The 23,658-nt window shown below is 47.2% G+C and overlaps 1 protein-coding gene across 4 annotated transcripts in view; it reads right to left on the bottom strand.

Moving 5' to 3' along the window:
* ttc28 (tetratricopeptide repeat domain 28) overlaps window positions 1–23,658 on the bottom strand; it is a 530,600-nt gene that overhangs the window by 46,299 nt on the left and 460,643 nt on the right. For all 4 annotated transcript variants that reach the window (XM_033043376.1, XM_033043375.1, XM_033043374.1 and 1 more), the window contains exons 14-16: window positions 23,335–23,479; window positions 1,425–1,604; window positions 67–787 (exon numbers count right to left, since the gene is read on the bottom strand). In XM_033043376.1, coding sequence (XP_032899267.1) covers window positions 67–787; window positions 1,425–1,604; window positions 23,335–23,479 — 1,046 coding nt within the window. The remainder of the gene's footprint in view (window positions 1–66; window positions 788–1,424; window positions 1,605–23,334; window positions 23,480–23,658) is intronic.

The following is a 23,658-nucleotide window of genomic DNA, read 5'->3' on the forward strand; positions in this document are numbered from 1 at the left end:
ACCCTTTACATTCTCCCATTTCCATCATCCTATCAGCTTCAACGCTGCACAGACCGATGGACTAACCTGCCCAGTTTGAAGGATGCGCGAACAGCTTGCTGCTCTGGACAATCTTCATGGCTTCTCCGAGCGCGGCGCTAGACTTCATTCCGTTGAGCAGGGAGGAGTAGAAGGTGTGAACGAACATCTTGGATGCTGCCATGGGCACGGGCCAGAGGGAAACCAAAACACACTGTGCCCCGGCGGCGAGGAAAGCCCGCGTCAGTCCAATGATGCCGTCTGCCGTCACTTTGTTGTTGGATTCCTGGTAGGAGCCCAGGACGATGAGCTTGGCGGGCAGGTGCAAGTCCAATATGTCTGCGGCGGTCAAGAGGAACTCCTGCAGCGGGGGGCTGTCCGTTATACTCTCCACGTCACTCGCGTCGTCCTGCATCCTCAGCGACTCCGGGATGGTGTAACTGTTCCCCAGAGAGCTCTTCCCGCTCACCGTGCTGCCGTCGCTGTTGGGCGTGAGGACCAGGGCGGCGAGCTTCCAGGAGATGTGCGTGGCGAAGTGGACGCACTCGGCCTGCCCGAGCACGCTGGCCACCCGCTCCTTGGTGGCCGCGCCGCTGACCAACGGCTGGCAGCCCAGCAGCTCCCCCACCATGTAGGCCTCCTCCTCCGCCGATGGCATGGGCCCCCAGAGCCAGCGATCCATCACGGCCCCGGGCAGACGCGGGTTACCCACCACCGCTGCCATCGAGCTGGACGAGCTGCACACCGACAGGCTCTTCCGGAGATGGGACTGCACAAAACACAACACAACACACGTCATTGACTGAAAGTCCTCCTCATCCCCTTCCCAAAAGAATCGTTCAAGATCAGTACTTGTGTTCAAGGAAGGAACTGCTGATACTAGTTTAAACCGACAATAGACACAGATTTACAGTAGCTCTTAGAGCTAAAGGAATCAAGGGATATGGGGGGAAAAGCAGGAACGGGGTACTGATTTTAGATGATCAGCAATGATCATATTGAATGGCTGTGCTGGCTGGAAGGGCCGAATGGCCTCCCCCTGCACCTATTTTTCAATGTTACTATGTATTGGTGACACTTCAGACTAAAGAAGGATCTCGGCCTGAAAGGTCACCTATTTCTTTTTGTGTCTATCTTTAGTGTTCAAGGAGATGGGTGGGACAGAGGATGGATGCCTCAGCAAAGTCCTGCATTATCATTAGGCAGATGGTAAGAGTGGCTTGAAAGAATTAAATGAGAACTGAAACTTTTAGATCAAACAGCTGACAGTAATCCACTGGCATGAAGCCTGTACATGTGGTATTCTGAGGGAACATCTAATTACCCAATGTAAACACAGAAATCTTCACTGAAACCTCCCCCCACATGAAGTGGAGACACATTGGGGAGTTATGATGAATTCTTACCTTGGGGCTTGCTTGAAAGGCCCTGATGGAGGGAACAGCAATGATACTGAACCGTTCGTAGAGGTACTCATTAGAGGAGCTTCCTTTCAGCAGAGCGAAGGGAATGAGATAGAGCTCTCCTTCCAGGACCAACACCAGCTGTCTGTGGCGACCGACAGGACCACTAGAATGCATCAGTCCCTGTAGAATCAATTTTAAAAAAAAGGTGTTATTCATATAAACTAACACAATCGTCCTTGCATTTCAGTCAGTGACAATAGTGAAATTAGACAGTCACTATATTTCCCAGTTGTATCAATCAAGGTGAACAGTCCCTTCCTCCATGATTGCTGACTATACTCTGACCTGGGGCTCCTTACAGGCAGTGGAGCAAGGTACTGCCACTACTCACGGCATCACTGTCACCCAGCCCCGACCCCATCTGAGCAGCTACAACTCACGTTCCAGATTCAGGGACAGTTTCGACCCAGCTGTTATCAGGCAACTGGACCATCCTACCACAATTAGAGAGCAGTGCTGAATTACTATCTAGTCACTATCTAACTACTGACTATGATACGATAGAACTTTATTTATCCCAGTAGGGAAATTGAGCTGCCAACCATCGTAAAACACAAAATACATGAAACATGAAATTTAAGTGACGAGTGGAAAGGATTGGGGATGTACAAAGATTGTGGAGGGGGGGGGGGGCTGTTTGATAGCCACAGGGAAGAAGGGGGAGGAGTTGTATAGTTTGATAGGTACAGGGAGGAAGGATCTCCTGTGGCGTTCTGTACTGCATCTTGGTGGAACCAGTCTGGGGCTGAAGGAGCTCTTCAGGTCGACTAGTGTGTCATCTAGTCTCATTGGTGACCCTCGGACTATCTTTGATCGGACTTTACTGGCTTTATCTTGCACTAAATGTTATTCCCTTATCATGTATCTGTACACTGTGAATGGCTCGGTTGTAATCATGTATTATCTTTCTGCTGACTGGTTAGCACGCAACAAAATCTTTTCACTCTACCTTGGTACATGTGACAATAAACTAAATTAAACTGAACTCAACTCAACTCAAAACCTGCATTCTGCACCAATTGTGTAGGAAGTAACTGCAGATGCTGGTTTAAGTTGAAGATAGACGCAAAATGCTAGAGTAACTCAGCGGGACAGGCAGCATCTCTGGAGAAAAGGAATGGGTGACGTATTGGGTCTCGACAATCTCAATGTATCGGAAGCGGCACCCATTCCTTCTCTCCTGCACCAGTTGTCTACTCAGAAGATGTAGATGCCACAGTGGCTTCATAGATCCTGAATCATTTTAGCTCTAGGGGCTAGTGGAGTCAAGGGATATGGGGAGAAGGCAGGCACATGTTATTGATAGGGGACGATCAGCCATGATCACAATGAATGGCGGTGCTGGCTCGAAGGGCCGAATGGCCTCCTCCTGCACCTATTTTCTATGTTTCTATGTTTCTATTTGCTGGGTTTCAAGTAAAAACATAAAACCCCAATTCTATCAGAGAGGCCATCGAACAGTACAGCGCAGGAACAGGCCCTTCGGCCCACAATGTCCGTGCCTAACACAATGCCGTTAAACTAATCTCCTCTGTTGCCATGTGATCCATGTCCATGAATTCCCTGCATATCCATGTGCCTATCCAAAATCCTCTTAAACGCCGCCATCATATCTGCCCACTCCAGGCACCCACCACCCTCAGTAGAAAAGTAGGGTGGAGGGCGTATGGTGAAAGTAGGGTGAGATCCTGCGCATCTCCTTTAAACGTTGCCCCCTCACCTTAAAGCTCCTGCCCTCTAGCCTTTGACATTTTCACACGAGCAAAAACGTTCTGTCCACCCCATCTATGCTCCGCGTAATTTTATACACTATTATCAGGTCTCCCCTCAGCCTCCGACGCTCCAGAGAAAACATGGCTAGTTTGCCGTGCGCGTGCACCAGACTATAACGGTGGGGCGAGGGTGCGGGATAGGCACGGAGACCAGTGGCGGGTTGAAACGCGGCGCAGCAGACCCCCTTCGTGTTCACATCTGCAGTATCCGTCCCTTTCTGTTTCAGCTCCATACATCAAATTATTTTCCCCGCTGCCTCGATGACAAGGCACTCAAATAATTAAAGGATAACACAATAGATGAGCACCTCAGCCATTCCAAACACAATCCACGGCAGAAGGCTCTGAATCTCTCTCAGCTTCATTTGTCTGGTTAGCTGGTCACCGTGATGCCATATATTTAGGCTAATTGTAACAGCTTGACATATTTACAGCCACAGTTATTACACACAGCCATTACATTGCATTAACACCTTGAGAGAATAGAAGCGTACTTAAAATAACATGGCAGATGGCTTTTTGCATACAATTTTCGTTATGGTGTGCAAAACCCTTGCATTTATTTCTTGTTGTTAATTTATCACAATGATTTCCCAGGAAAATTCACAAGGACAATATTTCTGGCAAAATAAAGCAGGCGAGGTTAGCCTTGCTCCCAACCCCCCCCCCCCCCCCCCCCCCCTCTCTCCACAGCGTATTTTTGCAGACCCCACACATCACCCTGGTGCACTGTTTACAGACTGTGACACCGGGGTCGGCAGCCTTGACAAATACCCTGCCCTGGGAGACCAGCTTCCCGCACGACTTTTCTCCGTTTTGACATATTGTTTACAAGCACCAGCAATTACACTGGAGGGCTCCTCTCTTGCCAACTGCCCGCAGATGCCAGACCCGTATGTTGTGCTGCTAAATATACCACCGTGGGCAGTCTCGGGTCTCTGCGCAGAGGCAGAGGTGACAGGCGGCGGCAGCAGCAGCGGTAGCAGCAGCAGCACCTTACCGCAGGGCAAAAGCACCCAGCAGAAGGCAGCAGGCACCACTAAAGCCCACGCTCCACGCCGGCAGCCAGAACCATCAGCTACAATCACAGCGCATGATCCCTAAAACACACTGACATGTGCCTGCTAGATTTCCATGTGCTTGAGATGTCCCCAGAGTTCCACATCTTCAATGATACTGCAATGCTTACAACCCATGAATACAATGATACAGGCAATCGCCATTTATATTCAGCGTCGGACCACCTGACGTCAGCACACTCTGCTGAATTAAATAAACAACATTATCATCTTTCCCACAGCTATTATACACTTAATTGCCCACAAATACTGAGGACACAGCAATTGGTTCAGGGCCTCTGCATTACTTTTCGGCAAAATAATACACAAAATGGATGGTAGGTTGACTCTATGGATGTGCGGGGCCACGAGTCGAGTTGCAATCTGACACACAGGTTTGTAGCAACTGTGTCAGCACCCACTTATCCCAGCACATCCAACACATTGTAGGTTAGAACATAGAACAGTACAACACGGGAACAGGCCCTTCGGCCCACAATGTCTGGACCGAACATGATGCCTAGTTAAACTAGTCTCCTCTGCCTGTGATCCATTTCCCTCTATTCCCTGCATATCCATGTGCCGACCCAAAATCATCTTAAGCGCCACTATTATATCTGCCTCCACCGCCACCCCTGGCAGCGCGTCCCAGGCACCCACCACTCTGTGTGTAAAAAACCTTCCCCGTACAACTCCTTTAAACATTGCCCTTCTCACCTTGAAGCTCTGCCCTCTAGTCGACAACATTTCAAACTTATCCTTTATGTTGTACATAAAGCCCCACAGCCATCAGGCTATTAAACCTGGCTCGGACAAAACTTTGATTATTAATAACCAATTATCTGTTATTTGCACTTTATCATTTTATTTATTCATGTGTGTATATATTTATATTACAGTATATGGACACATTGACCTGTTTTGTAGTAAAAGCCTACTATGTTCTGTGTGCTGAAGCAAAGCAAGAATCTCATTGTCCTATCAGGGACACATGACAATAAACTCACTTGAACTTGGATTTTTAACTGTTAATAGACACAAAATGCTGGACAGCGGGACAGGCTCCCTGGAGGTCTCCAAAGGCATCTCTGGATAGAAGGAATGGGTGATGTTTCGGATCGCGACCCTTCTTCACTCAGACTGTTTTTAAACGGTTTGTTATTTAATTGCTGGTCTCGCAATCACCTGCAAAGATGCACCAATGAAGGTGATAACGATGTTGGCCAAAAACCATACAGTGAAGCGGCACTTGTGAGGGAAAAGCATTGTTGTAAATTGATCAGTAATTAGTTTATTTAAGTTTTAGAGATACAGCATGGAAACAGGCCCTTCACCCCACTGAGTCCATGCCAGCCATCGATCACCCGTTCACACCAGTTCTATGTTATCCCACTCTCTCATCCACTCCCTACACATGAGGGACATTTTTTTTTACACACAGGCCAATTAACCTACAAAGCCTTTAGGAATGTGGGAGGAAACCCACACGGTTACACACGGTGGTTGCCGGTTGCGATGCTAGTTGAAGGTGGTTGCTGGAGGTTGCAGGTAGTGGAAGGTAATAATAATAATAATAAATTTTATTTATGGGCACCTTTCAAGAGTCTCAAGGACACCTTACAAAAATTTAGCAGGTAGAGGAAAAACATGTAAGGGGAATGAAATAAATAGTAGAGACATGACTAGTACACAAAGTAAAGACAGAATTCAATACAAAACACAATATGAGGCAATTAATGCACAGATGAAAAGGGAGGGGGAGGTGGGGCTAAGGATAGGCAGAGGTGAAGAGATGGGTCTTGAGGCGGGACTGGAAGATGGTGAGGGACACAGAATTGCGGATCAGTTGGGGGAGGGAGTTCCAGAGCCTGGGAGCTGCCCTGGAGAAGGCTCTGTCCCCAAAACTGCGGAGGTTGGACTTGTGGATGGAGAGGAGACCGGCTGATGTGGATCTGAGGGACCGTGAGGGTTGATAGGGGGAGAGGAGGTCAGTGAGATATGGGGGGGCCAAATGGTGGAGGGCTTTGTAGGTGAGGATCAGGATTTTGTAGTTGATCCGGTGGGAGATGGGAAGCCGGTGAAGTTGTTTGAGGATTGGAGTGATGTGATGCCAGGATTTGGTGTGGGTAATGAGTCGGGCGGCTGCGTTCTGGACCAGTTGGAGTCGGTTGATGTAGGTGGAGCTGATGCCAAGGAGAAGTGAGTTGCAGTAGTCCAGTCGGATGAAGGCATGGATGAGTCTTTCAGCAGCGGGAGGTGTGAGAGAGGGTCTGAGTTTGGCGATGTTGCGGAGATGAAAGAAGGAGGTTTTAATGACATGGCGGATGTGAGGCTCAAGGGAGAGGGTGGAATCAAAGATCACGCCAAGGTTGCGGACCTGGGAGATGGGAGATGGGAGGGGAGACAGTGGTGCCGTCGATGGTGAGAGTGGGGTTATTGATTTTGCTGAGTGTGGCTTTGGAGCCTACGAGGAGGAATTCTGTCTTATCGCTGTTGAGTTTGAGGAAATTATGTTGCATCCAGGTTTTTATAGCTGACAAACAGGAGTTGATATGGGAGAGGGGGGGGGGGTTGTGGGGGGATTTGGTGCCGAGGTAGATCTGGGTGTCATCAGCGTAACAGTGGAAGTCCAGGTTGAAGTGGCGGAGTATCTGACCAAGGGGGAGGATGTAGATGATGAAGAGGAGGGGGCCGAGTACGGAGCCTTGGGGAACGCCTTGAGTGACTGTGGCAGTAGCAGAGGTGTGGTTGTGGAGAGAGATGAAGTGGGATCTGTTGGAAAGGTATAAACGGAGCCAGCTGAGTGCAGAGCCTTCAATGCCGAGGTCTTTGAGTCTGGTGAGCAGGATGTTATGGTTCACTATATCGAAGTCTGCGCTCAGGTCGAGGAGGATGAGGATGTTGAGGGAACCAGTGTCAGCAGAGGTGAGGAGGTCGTTGAGGACTTTGAGGAGAGCAGTTTCTGTGCTATGGAGGGGGCGAAAGCCAGATTGGAGGGGTTCAAGTAGGTTATACGCAAGGAGGTGGGAATGAAGTTGCGACGCAACGATACGCTCCAGGGTTTTTGAAAGAAAGGGGAGATTTGAGATTGGGCGGTAGTTAATGAGAGAGGAGGGATCAAGACCAGGTTTCTTTAAGATTGGTGTAACAGCAGCAGTTTTGAAAGCGGAGGGGACAATTCCTTGGGACAATGAGGAGTTGAAGAGATTAGTGAGGTAGGGGCAGAGAACGGGGAGGCAGGACTTCAGCAGGGGAGTGGGGAGAGGGTCGAGGGAGCAGGTAGTGGGTTTGGAAGAGCTGATGAGTTTGGAGATTTCAATAGGGGTGACCAGGTCAAACTGGGAGAGGAAGCAGTGTGGTGGAGGGGTAAGGAGGTCAGTGGAGATGTTGAAAGGAGGGGCCTTGGTAGGTGGTGGAGTAGATGCTGGGGAGTCGGGTACAGGGGATAAAGATTGATAGATGGTGCTGATTTTATCAGCGAAAAAGTGGAGGAATGAGTTGCAGAGATCCGGAGTAGAGGTAGGGGGAGTGTTGGCTCGAGGCTTGAGGAGGTTGCCCACTGTGGAGAAGAGGGTTCTGTGGTTTAGGCAGGGATCGGTGAATATGGAGGAGAGGTAGGCAGATTTTGCAGCAATGAGGGCATCTTTGTAGTCAGTGAGGTGGAGTTTGTAAACTTCAAGGTGGACTGTGAGAGATGATTTATTTGTGAGTCGTTCAAGTCGGCGACCAGTCTGTTTCAGTTTACGAAGTGCAGGTGTGTACCAGGGTGAAGATGTCTTGAAAGTTACGGTTATTGTTTTGAGGGGGACCATAGTGTTAAGGGAGGTAGACAAGGTGGAGTTGAGATGGTTTGTGAGATCCTCAGGTGAGATGGGGGCTGAGTCCAGGGGGAGAGTGGTGGAGAGCAGGTCAGAGATGGTGGGGATCAATGGATTTTAGATTACGGAAGGTGATTTCTCGGAGGAAGCGGGGGCGAGGTGTCGGAGAAGGGATGGTGAACCGTATAAGCTTATGATCAGAGAGGGGGAAGAGGCAAGGATAGAGGTCGAGTACCGGTTGATTTGTAGAGCAGACCAGGTCAAGGATGTGACCTTTGTCACGGGTGGGAAAGGTGACGTGCTGAGTGAGAGAGAAGTTGTCAAGTAAAAAGGCGAATTATAGATAGATAGCCTATAGATAGATGCGAGCTTGCAGGTGGGGGAGTCCATGTGAATATTTAAGTCACCAAGTAGCAGCAGACGTGGGGAGAGGGATGAGGCAAGTGTGAGGAGTTCAGTGAAGTCAGATAGGAAGGAGGGGTTTGGTTTAGTTGGCCGGTAAATGAGGATGACTGTCATGGAGGAAAGGGCTTTGAAGGCGAGGAATTCAAATGATGCTACTGGGGGGAAGGTGAGTTCAGTGATACGAATATTCTGGTTGAAAATAACAGCGAGGCCACCTCCATGGCGGGAGGGGCGGGGCTTGGAAATGTAATTAAATCCAGGTGGGGATCTTTGATTGAGGGAGAAGAAGACATTGGGTTGTTGCCAGGTCTCAGTGAGCAGAAGGAAGTCCAGAGTGTTGTCAAGGATTAGTTCATGGAGGGCAAGGGCTTTGTTGTTGAGCGACCTGGTGTTGAGGAGGGCAAAGTTGGCATTATGAGAGGGTGGAGGGATGGGGGCAGGCTGGAGAGATCTGAGGTTGTCCTGGTTGACAGTGCGTGCGGTCAGCTGGGATGGGGGGTGACGCGGGGGCAGAGCGTGGTAGTGAGCAGATGGATGGAATGGAATGTCCGTGGTTGAAGCAAACAAGCTTGCGTCGAGAGCCTCTGTGGATGAAACGGGGTCGACGTAGAAGTCCAAGCTGTTTAATGACTTGGATGCAGGATGGGATGTAGTTGTTGAAGAAACCAGTCATCTGCAGAGTTGAGTATTTGAGCATGATGGTGAGGGTGCAGAGAGGTGTCCAGCGGTGCAGGTGCAGGTGGAGAGAGTATCCAGCGGTGAGGGAGCAGAGAAGTTGTCCAGCAGAGCGGGTGCAGTGAAGGAGCAAAGAGGTTGACCAGCAGTGCAGATGCAGCGAGGTGTCGAGCAGTGAGGGAGCAGATAGGTTGTCCAGCAGAGCAGGTGTAGAGGTAGTCCAGTGATGAGGGTGCAGAGAGTATCCAGCAGTGCAGATGCAGAGAGGTTGTCCAGCGGTGCGGGTGCAAAAAGGTTGTCCAGCGGTGCGGGTGCAGAGAGGATCCAGCTCCCTCACTGGTGCAGGGAGGTGTCCAGCGTCAATGGTGCACACGCACAGGAGGTGTCCAGCATCCAGCGTCGATGGTGCACAGGCACAGGTACAGGCAGGGAACAGACAGGCAGGTAGGTAACAGGTAACAGGTAGGTAACAGACAGGGGGGGGGGGGGGGGAACAGCGGGCGGAGAAGCGGCGAACAGTCAACGCCAGCGTCCTCTCCGGGCAGCGTGCAGGGATTCAAGCAGTTCTGGCGGCTAGCAGCTAGCAATATAGGCCGCAGGGGGACGATCGTTCAACGGCCGAAAACGGCCAAAAAAACACCACAGACCACCGCAACCGGAGCGACCCACCAGGGGTCCCACGTCAGGTGGTAAGTCAAGACCTCGTCCAGGATGGAAATAAACCGCAGTCGGCAATTGAAGGAGATGAAGCCGATTCGCGGTAAGGGACCGTTGTTAATTTGAATTTCCCGCTGCCGCCATTTTTTTCCCGCAGTAACAGGGAAACAAGAAGGTAAGACCTGCAACCTCCGGCAACCACCTGCAACCTCCGGCAACCACCTTCAACTAGCATCGCAACTGGCTTCGACTAAAAAATGACCGATTTTTAAAACGGCAACCTATTTTTAGTTGTGGCCGGTTTTTAATTTTTTGAAATAGTCGCCGGAATATGGAAGAAGCGGAAACCACTTTCGACCATTAGGAAGACTGACAAAAATCTCCAGGAACCGCACGGAAACCTTCGGTGGGGCGCAAAGTCTCCAGAGGTTTCCTAAGTGGGACAGGGGCATAAATTGTTCAGTTGTTGGTACATATGGTAATAAAACATTCTGGACTGTATGCTGGGTGGATGCAAAATGTATCACAACAAATACTCAAAGAGCAATTCGGGATCCATACTGGCCAAATGTCCCTCAGTAACCAAATCGGTTCCACACAAAAAAAAAGTATTGATAGTTCTTTTTATTGTTTGTGGGACCCATTTTGCACAAATGAGTGTATGAATCTGCCTAGTGGCTACTAACCTCTCAGAAATAACTTGACAAAGCAGGAAACAGTGTAAAAATACAAGTTCTTTCTGTAAACATCACTTTGAAAAGTGGCACTCGCAGACTCGAACAATAATATCTTTCCTGACATCTGCCCAGATTCAGGGACAGTTTATTCCCAGCTGTTATCAGGCAACTAAACCATCCTATCAACAACTGTGAACTGTCCTGAGCCACTATCTACTTAATTGGAGACCCTCGGACTATCTTTAATCGGACTTTACTGGACTTTATCTTGCACGAAACATTGTTCCCTTTATCATTTGTCTGTACACTGTGGATGGCTCAATTGGAATCATGTTTAGTTTTTCCCCAGACTGGTTGGCACACAACAAAAACTTTTCATTGTACATTGGTACACGTGACAAAAAACTCAAACTTAGAAGCAAGTACATAGTAAGAACATTTCATGTATATCAATCATACATTACTAATATTATCAGTTATTTAATGACTCTGCTTCTATTTTTTTTATAGATAGAGAATAATAAAGAGAGAAAAAAAGGCATAATAATGAAGAATGGAACAATTTACTAATAATACAACATTGGAGATAGGTTCGAAAATTATTAAGTATAACTTTTCATCTAATCCTGAGTTCGAGCTGCAGTCAGTTTTTCGTGCCGAACCATTCTGCCCCTTCAAATAGTGACAAACGTGACAATAAACTAAACTAAACTAAATATGAAATCTCCCAATGCATTCACTGTGAAGATACCTGTGACACTATGTTCTGCACTGGGTTTATTTTTGCTTTTGTTGTTGTCCTCATGTATGGTGTGGTTTTCACTGTATCTCAGTACACGTGACAATAAAAAAAACACCATCAATACTGAGTTGCACAGTAATGAGCAGAGTGGCATAATCTGTTATTTTACTGGGCAGCACGGCGGCATAGCTGGAAGAACTGCCCCTCAGCGCCAGAGACCCGGGTTCGATCCTGACCTCGGGTGTGGTCTGTAAGGAGTTTGCACGTTCTGCCTGTGATGCCGTGGTTTTCTTCGGGCGGATGGATAGGACAGGTTGAGAGGGCTATGGATCAAACACAATCAGGTGGGACTAGTGTCGATGGGACACGTTGGTCGGCATGGGGTCGGCATGGGGTCGGCATGGGAAGGATGGGCCAAAGGGCACGTTTCCACCATGTAAGACTCTATGACTCTATGACACTGACCTTGCGATGAGTTGACTTTGAACACATGGTAAAGCATTCTGATATTATCAAAGCCACAAAATCATTGAAACTCTGGGAAATATTTCAGTAACTAGGGGGGAAATTCTTGCCATCCACCATGGCCCCATAGACAGACAGCTGGTGAGCAATTGTCTTCATTTTTCTTCACTTCAATCAGGTCCTGATATGCCTAGTGTCCTTGTTTGGCATTTGTCCTCATTTGAATATTGCTGCAGATGTCTCTATCATCGCTAAATGAGAAGACAAGCAAGTCACTTGCCATCCCCTTCATATCCGCGACAAGCATCTCCCCATTTTGAATACAACCACACACTCATTTGCATTGGAAGGAAGCCATGCCCTATATTCGAACAACTCAATCTGTTTGTATTAATTATAAAGGCAAATTTAAAACCAATATGCTCGACTGAGTCAAATTAGTGCATCATTTTGTTAATCGCTCTCATCTAAGATGCAGCTTTTCTTGTCTCCTTAAGGAAGAGTAATTTAACTTGCAAATTTCTCCCTCGAAAATAAAAGTTAATTCTATCATGGCCTCTCATGCATGATATTGTATAAGCTTGGGTGCATTTCTTCAGGTGCTACCCCGGACTCATCTGTTCTCATTTACTAATAGCACAGTTGGAGATGGCACTTGTGAGATTAAGGGCCCACAAAGCACAGAAATGTAGCACTCAGTAATTATATCTGTTCATTACTGGGCTTCGCAAAGAACTTAGTGTTGTCCACCAACTAAGATTACAGTTGCAAAACACAGAGGAACTTTACTAACACTCCAAGAATTACAGTCTAATATTTTGTCATCAGTGTTGGATCTTATTAAGGTCTGCATATAGCAGCCAAACGTACCGAAGGGTGCATCACTTAAACATTTACTTCACTTACACATCTTAACTTCCAAATCCTTAATCATTCCTCTGTAACCGTCTGACAAAACCATTTCAGACGTGTGTTTCAAAATAAGTTCTTTTTTCCACAAAAGAGCTGACATTAAGCACTTGAAAAGAAGCACAGTGATCTACTTGTTTAAGTAGTATTAGTCCAATGCACTCCATCATTCTGCTGGCTCAGAGACCTGGGGTTACAGCCTAGAAGGCTGCCTCTGCCTTTCAACCAGTCCAGGCTGTGAAGCCACAGACCAGCATACTCACAAGCCAGTTACTGTCAGCCTCCCGAGTGTCGGCAAACTGAGGATAAAATATTGCTGGGGGCCTTTGCGAGGAAATATTACACTCCAGGGTGTAGTGAAGCAGAGGTGTGTGGTTTATTTTCATTATCTGAACCAAGCACATCAAAGCCGTGTAAACATCTCCGACCCCGTTTGTCTGTATTTTCTCAATTATTTATCTCGTGTGCAGGAAGGACCTGCAGATGCTGGTTTACACCAAAGATAGACACAAAACGCTGGGGTAACTCAGCGGGTCAGGCAGCACCTCTGGAGAGAAGGAACGGGTGACGTTTCGGGTCGAGACCCTTCTGTAGACTGACAGTCAGAGGAGAGGGACACAAAAGATGTGGAAGGGTAAGGTGCGAAAACGACTGATCAAAGCAGGCGACGATCAGGGAAATGTAGACTGGTTCATTGTTGGCTGAAGGGGAAGGTGACAATGATGCATACTATCAGAAACATTATTCAGGACGACAGCCAGGACTAGTCGGAGTAACTCAGCGGGACAGGCAGCATCTCTGGAGAGAAGGAAAGGGGGACGTTTCAGGTCAAGACCCTTCTAGGGTGGGGGAGAGACAGACAGAGAGGGAAATCAAGGGTTACTTGAAGTTAGAGATATCTCTTCCATTCCTGCCTGACACTCTGCCAACTCAGTAAAACCTCATCGACCTGCAGCAGACCTGCTCCCCGCTCGCTCCATTTTTGTGTCCTGACCACAAGTGTGGGGACACACTTGCACTGGTAGCTTCTCAAACCCATGTACGCATTGTCCCAAAGATAGCACAGCTGAGATTGGGAATGCCACCAATTACAGAATGGTACACCAGCGATGAGCTGAAACATGCAGCAGCTCAGGCAGGCCGCTGGAGGGGAACAAAACGGACCACTATAAAGGTGGGTAGGCTGCAGCACAATTCTACAGGTGGGCACGCTTTGCATTGATTGAAAGATACAGCATGGAAACAGGCCCTTCAGCCCGTCGAGTCCACGCAAACCATCAATCACCCATTCACACTAGTTCTATATTATCCCACTTTCTCATCCACTCCCTGGTGGTAATTTTGCAGAGGCCAATTAACCTACGAACCTGCACGTCTTTGGGATGCAGGAGGGAACTGGAGCACCTGGATGAAACAAATGTGGACACAGGGAGAACATGCAGACACCACAAAGGCAGCACCCGAGGTCAGAATCGAACCTGGATTCTTGGAACTGAGAGACAGCAGCACTACCAGCTGCACCACTGTAATACCCTTCTTAAAATTTACTCCATTGAATTCCAAGACAACACATAAATACGCTACACCAACAATGCTTGCTTTTGCAATATACATTTCAAGATTGGCGTGTTACATGTTTCTCATTTTATTTTAAAGTCAGAGTTCACGTTCTCCATTTCTATCCATTTGTTAAATGCCATAATCATTCCGGAATTTTCTGAGCTGTCAGGTCACATGATAAAGTTTTGTATTTATTGCCGTGTCAGAGCAGATCAGTTAACTTGGAAACGGGCTCCGCTATGAATATTTTACTCCATGCCATCAGGTTAAAACATTCTGCTACACGATGCAACAGGCTAGATTTTCACCCGGGCCCTCCTGCATAGTAATAAAGCAGCTTGCTATCACCTATCTGGTATCGAGCCGGGATAATATTCTGTTCACTGAAACAAAGGTGCAAGCTTATTCAAAGTGACGTCCATGTTAAAACACAATTTGTGTTTAAATACAACGAAACAAGGAAAACACATCTTCCAAAATGTCATTGGCAATTTATCCAGTCTTTTATGGAAGATGTCTCCATGTCATATGACTGTCATATGAGGAAAGATTGAAAAGACTAGGCTTGTATTCACTGGAGTTTAGAAGGATGAGGGGGGATCTTATAGAGACATATAAAATCATAAAAGGACTGGACAAGCTAGATGCAGGAAAAATGTTCCCAATGTTGGGCGAGTCCAGAACCAGGGGGCCACAGTCTTAGAATAAAGGGGAGGTCATTTAAGACTGAGCTGAGAAATAACGTTTTCACCCAGAGAGTTGTGAATTTATGGAATTCCCTGCCACAGAGGGCAGTGGAGGTCAAATCACTGGATGGATTTAAGAGAGAGTTGGATAGAGCTCTAGGGACTAGTGGAGTCAAGGGAAATGGGGAGAAGGCAGGCACGGGTTATTGATACGGGACGATCAGCCATGATCACAATGAATGGCGGTGCTGGCTCGAAGGGCCGAATGGCCTCCTCCTGCACCTATTTTCTATGTTTCTATGTCCATTGTCCGTGTGGCATCAAGGTTGTGGGCAATGTTAGACGCAGAGAGAGAGAGAGTGCCCATGGTATTAATGCTTTCAACTCTGCTGGAGCGGCAGGTGGCACAGCGGTACAGTTGCTGCCTTACAGCGCCAGAGACCCGGCTTCAATCCTGAGTACTCGTGCTGTCTATACGGAGTCTGTACGTTCTCCCTGTGACCGTGTGGGTTTTCTCAGGGTGCTCTCTGTGTTTCCTCTCACATAAGCTTACAAGCTCCACGTAACTGTAAAGTTCCCAAATATCATTGCATCTGAGCATAATGTCTAAAACATCAAGCCCAGAAATAGGAGAGATACTTCTCATACTGACCGAACGTGGATTGTCACCTTGTCGTGGTGGAGAAGCTTGTGTGGTCTAGAGATCCTGAGAGCGATGCCGTCTGGAGCTATCCTCCTGGTAGGGTCACCCATGACGGTAAGGTCAAGGGGGAGGTCTCTGACATAGAGCTATCCAACCAAGACCTCACTGGTGGAACAGGATGGTTGACTTTAGTGGAGCATCACAACGGCTGGGAAGGCGGATAAAGGCTGCAGCAGAAAAGGGTCCCCGGTCGTCTTGGATTGCATGCCACTGGATTCTGACCCAGATTTGTCAAGGACCGTGTGGAGGCTGTCTGTGATCCAGTCTCCCCACGTTAAATAAAGTCACGCATAGGCATCCTCCATGAGAGGACAGTCATACTCATTTCGAGTGACCGAACAGTGGATGATGGTGGTTTTGTACTAATTCTTGACCACTCTGTATTCAATGTTTATCACAATGTCTCTATTGCTTTGTCCCAATGTTTGCCAAAGACCAGGAAGGAAGCTAGAGGTTGAGAATTGTGCTCCTTGCACAGCTTGCTAAAGTTGACTTCAGAATGCCTTGGAAATTGGCAAGATGGTTTCTTGAACAAAACAGAGTGAATCACAACAAACACTAAATGCTGGAGGAACTCAGCGGGTCAGGCAGCATCTGTGGAGGGAAAGGATAGGCAATGTTTTGGGTCAGGACCCTTCGTCAGATGCTGTTTGACCCACTGTGTTGCTTGCAACAAAGAAAAAGGCTCATTTTTGCGTGTAAATATCAGTAACTTTGTCCACTCTGTAATTCACATTCCAAATCATGACATTTGTCTAAACTTTCAGTGTGTGAATGCAACATCAATTCCTGTTGACTGAAAAAGCTTTGAAATGCGTGAACTAATTATTTTTCTTTGTTTGCCTGATCATAATATAAATCATTTTCCAATCAAGTCACAATTTTAATTTAAAAGTATCACAGAGCTCTCTTATCTCGGTAAACAATGGTACATGAGCTGAATTCTGGAACAGGCTGCCCAGAGAGAGTACACATAGTTTATGCCTGGACCTACGTTCTAACCATGGTTCAGCAACTTCCACTTTCATAACACTTTGTGATTCCTCATATTCATCTCCGCTGCCTCGAGCTCTGACTACTCTTGCATTCTTCTTCTCAAACTTCCATCTTGCTTCTTCCATAGACTGAAGCACATCTGAAACTCACATCTCCACATCTTCTCAGCTTGGGCAGCTTATTCCCCAGCGGGGTGAACATTGGCTTCTATAACTTCAAGCAGCCCTTGCTTTCCCTCTCTCTCCATCCCCTCCCTCTTCTCAGTTCTCTGACCAGTCATAATGTCTCCGACTACATTTTATCTCCGTTTACTTTGTTGTTAACTTCACCCAACTAACAATGATCTATTCTACATGTTCCTTGATCTCAGTTCTCTTTGCCCCGTTTTCACACCTTACACTTCCTTATCTATACACTTCCTTATCTATGTACTGCTCATTCCCCTGACATAATTCTCAAGAAGGGTCTCGATCTGAAAGGTCACCCATTCCTTATCTCCAGAGATGCTGCCAGTCCCGCTGAGTTACTCCAGCATTTTGTGTCTATCTCATGGAAGATGAGTTGAGGTTTGACCTGGTGGTTACTGAGCACAGAGTAAACACTCCTCCTGCCGTCAGCTGCCAGATCTCTCCAGGACTGGAAAAAACACGGCTGAATTTGGCTGAAAGTAGGAGTGTTGGACAGTGCAGGACAGAGGCGGCATTAAGTGGCGTGAAGTTATACGTGAAGGTTTTTAACTCATTCTAAAACACACAAAGGTCCAATCTGCAGGCCACATGTGTTAGACTGCCAATCTCTCCTCCTCCCTTTGTTAAGACTACAATGATGTGTTTGAAGTGGTTTCTGCTCCAGACCTCATCACTAGCTTGGTGTAAACACGGACTGATATCCAGGGGCAAGACAAAAGTGACTTCTCCCCACACCAGGGCACCTTGTGAACAAAAGCATGTGAGTGGAAGAGTTGTTCAGGGCAGTACCCTCGGCCCAACAATCTTCAGTTGCTTCATCGATGACCTTCCTTCCACTGGAACAAGTGAAGTGAGGATGAGCAGGCTTTTGTTTCCAATTTCAACCCCAGATCAGAGGCAGCATTAAGTGGCGTGATGTCATACGCATTGGCACTATTCCTCATACGATTATTCATTTAATGAATCCAAGTGTCATTCATGCCAGAACGGAAACATAGATCAAATTGGGAAGATCAAAACCAAAGCAACGTGGCCATATCCCTCTAAACCTTTCCTATATTGGCCATATCCTCTAAACCTTGCCCTCTATCCCTCTAAACCTTGCCTTAACTACTTCCTCTGGTAGCTCATTCCATATACCCACCACCCAATGCATGAAAACGTTGCTTCTCAGGTTCCTCAGGAAACTTTTCCCTCTCACCTTGAATCTATGTCCTCTGGTTCTTGATTACCCCAATCCTGGGGAAAAGACTGTGCATTCGCCCTATCTACTCCCCTCATGATTTTATACACTTCTCGATCATCACTGACGCATCCTCCTGCACTCTAAAGAATAAAGTTCTAGCCTGTCCCGACCTCTCCCTGTAGCTCAGGCTCTCGAGACCAGGGACAGCTCTGCACTCTTTGCAAAACAAAATTAAACACAGTACTTCATTAGCGGCTTCACCAATGTCTTGTACATCTGTGATACAATGTCCCAACTTCTAATCTCAATGACCTGACTGGTGAAGCCCAATGTACCAAAAGCCTTCTCTGCCACCGTGTCTACCTGTGACGGCACTTTCAATGAAGTCAATGCTAATATTGACTTTCTTTCCATGCATGCTGTAAAACTTGCTGATTTTTCCCCCAGCATTTTCCAGGTAGTACGGCTGGCGTCAGCGCTCCCCCTTGTACCAAAGTGGAGGTTAATGCAGAATAATTACACTGCGGGAGCCATTTGCATGCACTTTCTATTGACTGATGAGAAAGTGGTGTCAACAGGTCTTCAGGAGCTTGTTTACTCTCTCCTCCATACGGATATTTCATGTGGTTCAGGGATACTCATACCATGAATAAAAATACATTTATAGATTAGCACATTGCTGTGAGAATACCCTGTGGTTCAATAGATAAATTCACCACAACCAACTGCACAGAATTCACAACACATTACAACATGAGATAAATGTGCTTTTGAAAATCAAGCAGAGTACAATCTGTACCGCGGCACCATGCTGCCCTCTACAGAAACCGGCACGCTCTCAACTCCCACACACAACGCACCAGGACCAAGATATTTCACGAGGATAAGGCTGAGAGTCTACCTTTCCAGAGTGAAACATAATGATGAATCTTGAGATAGAAGATGCTGGAAACTTCAGTAAAACAACAAACAGCCGGAGGAGTGTGGGAAGGAGCTGCAGATGCTGGTTTAAACCGAACATGTTCAGTTTGAAAATCTATGAACACGGGACTTGTGTTAGTTGAAAACGCTCTACTATTCAACCTTGTGAGACTGAGTGGGGTGGGGGTCGAGGAACAAAAGGGTTGAGAAAAGCAAGGCATTTACTTTCTCAGTCCCCTAATCCATCGAACAGGAATACCCTGGGAGTGCCAAGATAATACAATATTCCTCAACATGGGTGGAGGTTCCCAACCCTTCCTGATCCCAGTGAAGATCCCACATCTATTCTTCTCCTGGGTTCAAACATTGATGAACAGCACATCATAGTTTGCTTCGGCAGTGTACAACCCAGCGGTATGAATACTGATTTCTCTAACTTCAAGTAACCTTTGCAATCCTTCTCTCTCCATGCCTCCCCATTCCCAGTTTTCCAATAGTTTCACTGTCTTCCTGAATACCTTTTACTGATTGTATGCCTCGTTGTCACCTTCCCGTCAGCTAACAATGAACCACTCTACATTTCCTTACCATCTGCTTTGATATGGCGTTTTCACACGGTACCCATCCATATCGCTAGACTCGCCCTCCCCTGACTCAGTCTGAAGCAGTGTCCCGACCCAAAACGTCACCCATTCTTCAGCATTTTGTGTCCATCTTCATTCATGAAGATTCTCCTCCTGTTCCCTCACTATTCCTGAAAACCCTTCAACACTGACCATTTCCCACCCTCAGACCCCAATCCCCACCAACCACCCCCAACCCTGGTGCTCCTGCACTTAGCTCTCCCTCTCTCTCTTGCCCTGCCTTTCCTGCCCTCAGTGCAGAAGATCGCCGCATTCCCTCAGTGACCAATACACATCTCTGCCGTAGGAAGGCCAGGACTAAACACTTGCTCACTCCCAGCGAGTGCACTTGTGTGCGCAAAGACTTCTGCTTTCAGAAACTCAAAGATAAACTTGCACTAGTATACAGACAGTATCTCCCTCCCCCAGAGAATGGCAAATCAATCACAGTTCCCTAAAGTGACAAGGAAAGATTTGTATTCGTACAGTTTTGATCTCAGCTTGCTCCCCCCTACATCAGGGTTCCAATGGAAACCAGAGAGAGCCTGTAAATGTGACCCCAACTGAAAACAAAAGGGGAAGTTTGGAAGGAAATAGATAGCCTGCATGAAAGGATATTCTGGGGCAGCTTACACCCCAGCGGTATGAATATTAACTTTTCTAACTTCAAGAAACCTTTGCCTTCCCTCTCTCTCGATTCCTCCCCCCTTCCCAGTTCTCCGACTAGTCTGACTGTCCTCGTTAACATTTTATCTCTGTTTGCTTTGTTGTTACCTTCTCCTAGCCAACAATGATATATTCTACGTTTTCCTTGATCTCCACTCCCTTTGTCTCGTTTTCACACCTTACACTTCCTTATCTCTGTATCTCCCTCTCCCCTGATTCAGTCTGAAGAAGGGTCTTGACCCGAAACATTACTCATTCCTTCTTTCCAGAGATGCTGCCTGAGTGACTCCAGCATTTTGTGGACTTTTTTTATTTGGCACATTCTTCTGCTGGAAGGGTTATTTCTGATCATGCTGTTGAAGGAATGATAAAAAAAACATGGACCTCTGGCACCATCTGCTGGTTTGAAGCGGAATGTAAATTAATTTGAAAACTTCACCTATCCATGTTCCCCAGGGATGCTGCCTGGCCCGCTGAGTTACTCCAGCACTCTGTGTCTTTCCTCTAATATGAACCACCTGACTGTTCTAAACTATGGCAAAAGCCAAGCGTGTTTAATTGTCACATGTACCGACAACAGAACAATGATATTCTTACTTGCAGCAGCTTAAAAGGCCTGTAAATACAATGCACAGAGGCAATATACAATAAACAATTTTTTAAGTAATAACCACAATACTACAATGGCAGGAGTGAAAAGAGAGTGTGGAGAGGATGAGTCTTTGATGATATGGCTGCCTTTCTGAGGACTATAAATTAGCCACCCTTGTAAAAATAGTATGAGCTTCTTGTTTATTAGTGAGATGAGTCAGACTCACTAACTCTTAGCTCATCATTACATCCACCAAGGTTCATGTTTCTTCACAATATCGTATAGAACAATCAAATAATTTACAGACTGTCAGCTCCAACTTTATATACCAGCCCATGGCATGGGTTGGCCTTGCTCAAGTATCTACTGTAATAAAAACAGGCCCTTCGGCCCACTACGTCAATGCCGACCATCACATCCATCTATACTGATCCCACCTGCCTGCATGAATTCCATATCCCCTCTGCCTCGCTCATTCAAGGACCTTACACAGTAGCGCAGTGGTAGAGTTGCTGCCTTACAGCGCCAAAGAACCGGGTTCAATCCTGACTACGGGCGCTGTCTGTCATCGTAACTCTTTGAGACACCTCTACCAGGGAAACAGAGGCCGACTCTCTATCGTATCAACGCCTCGTGTAGTTTTCCACACCTCGGTCACGTCAACTCTCGGCCTCCGTTGCTCCAGGGTAGACACTCCCAGCCTACCCAATCTCTCCTTGTTCTCAAACCCTCCGCTCCAGCCCGCTACAGACGTTAATAACTACCTCGTGTTCACCTGTCAACCAGGAGAGTCATTTTACAAAACCTGATTAACTAGTGATGTACTGGCACAAAAATGAGAAACCATCTCCTTTCATCATCAAGGGCAGTACTGAAGTGAAGTTGGTGATAAACCTGCAGTAGTCCTGGCACTGAGAAAGTTTAGTTTAGAGATACAGCACGGAAACAGGCTCTATGGCCCACCGATGCCCGCACCGACCAGCGATCCACGCACACTAGCACTATCCGACACACTGAGGACAATTTTACATTTATACCAAGCCAATTAATCTACAAACCTGTATGCCTTTGGAGTGTGGGAGGAAATCGAAGATCTCGGAGAAACCCCACGTGGTCACAGGGAGAATATTTAAAAAATCTCCCTGTATTGACAGCACCCATAGTCGGGATCAAACCTAAGTCTCTGGCGCTATAAGCGCTTTAAGGCAGCAATTCTACTGCTGCGCCACTGTGTCACCCACAAACGTTCTTCATCAGGAGAATCTCTAGCACACAATCTGACCAATTCTGAAAGTGCCAATAAAAATATCTCTGAGATATATCCTGCCGATCTCTAGTGAGCATCGTCTATCTCTCCTTTACATAATCATCAGCATAACTGCATCGCCCACTGCTACCCTGCATTGCAGATGAATGGCAGACAGCAAGAGCGTTTCCAGAGAAGAGGAGGATGCACATGGGAGAGCAGTGTGGTTTTAGAGAGGATGCAGGCTGAGAAAGCGCTGGACATTTATTTGTTCAGATAGAAGCAGATCTGTCACGGTTTCGGCAAACCCTGCTGTTTGGTAGTGTGTGCACACGACACTCACCTTGCATTCCAACTTAAACTGATCTCCTCTGCCTGCACATGGTCCACATTCCCTGCATATCCATGTGCCTATCTAAAAGCTTATTGAATGCCACTATCGTATCTGCCTCCACCACCACCCCTGGCAGCACGTTCCAGGCACCCACCACCCTATGTTGAAAAAAACTTGCCCTGCACATCTCCTTTAAACTTTACCCCTCACATCTTAAAGCTGTGCCCTCTATTCTTTGACATTTCCACCCGTCTGACTGTTCTCATCATTTTAGATACTTATCAGGTCTCCGCTCAACGATCGGTGCTCCAGAGAAAACAATCCGTCTCTCCAACCTCTCCCTGTGGCTAATACCTCCCTAATGCAGGGAGCATTCTGGTAAACCTCCTCTGCACCCTCTCCAAATCCTCCATATCCTTTCTGTGAGGGGGCGATCAGCATTGCACACAATAAACTGAATGATAAAGTAGTCCCTCAAGTTCCAATTAAACCTTTGCCCTCTTCACCATAAGCCTATGTCCTCTGGTTCTAAATTCCACCCACTCTGGGTAAAAGACTGCGTGCATTTACCCTTTCCATTCCCCCCATGATCTTACACACCTCGATAAGATCACCCCTCATCCTCCTGCGCTCCAAGGATAGAGTCCTAGCCTGCTCAATCTCTCCCTATAGCTCAGGCCCTCGAGTCCTGGCAACATCCTTGTAAATCCTCTCTTACTCTGGTCTACAGTGCAGCGTTTACTTCTTAGTCTGTAGCCTTTCGATAGACCAGGTTGTTCCCCCGGCGTCCGAATGCAAACTCTCCTCGTTCTACAGTAGTTCATGTTAAATTTTGGAAAACGACTGAAGTTTGTCTCGCAGAGTTAGGTGCCACCAACAACGGCCGACAACTTATTACTAACGTATGGGTGATTGGGAGATTCACAAGGTGACAATAACAATGCATCCGGGCTGGTGCGGGACTCACTTACCCCTTCCATGGGTGAGATGAGGATGTCGTAGAGGGCACGGAGAGGTTGTTTACTGGAAGAGCCCAACTTTCGGGGTAGGGACGAGGTGGAATCTTGGAGACTCGACGTGTTGCTGCTGAACAGACTGCTCATACTCTGGCAGCTTCTGAAGGGACAGAACAATCAGATGGTCAGAACAAGCCTGTCATTGACACTTCCAACAAGTCCATGGAGGACACCACCGAGGCAAACATGGTTCTCAAGTGAGTGAACACATTCGTTACGCATCATGCGTGTGGGCACAAAAAGCTGGAGTAACTCAGCAGGACAGGCAGCATCTCTGGA

The sequence above is a fragment of the Amblyraja radiata genome, chromosome 25 (assembly GCF_010909765.2).
Source record: "Amblyraja radiata isolate CabotCenter1 chromosome 25, sAmbRad1.1.pri, whole genome shotgun sequence".
Taxonomy (NCBI): Eukaryota; Metazoa; Chordata; class Chondrichthyes; order Rajiformes; family Rajidae; genus Amblyraja; species Amblyraja radiata.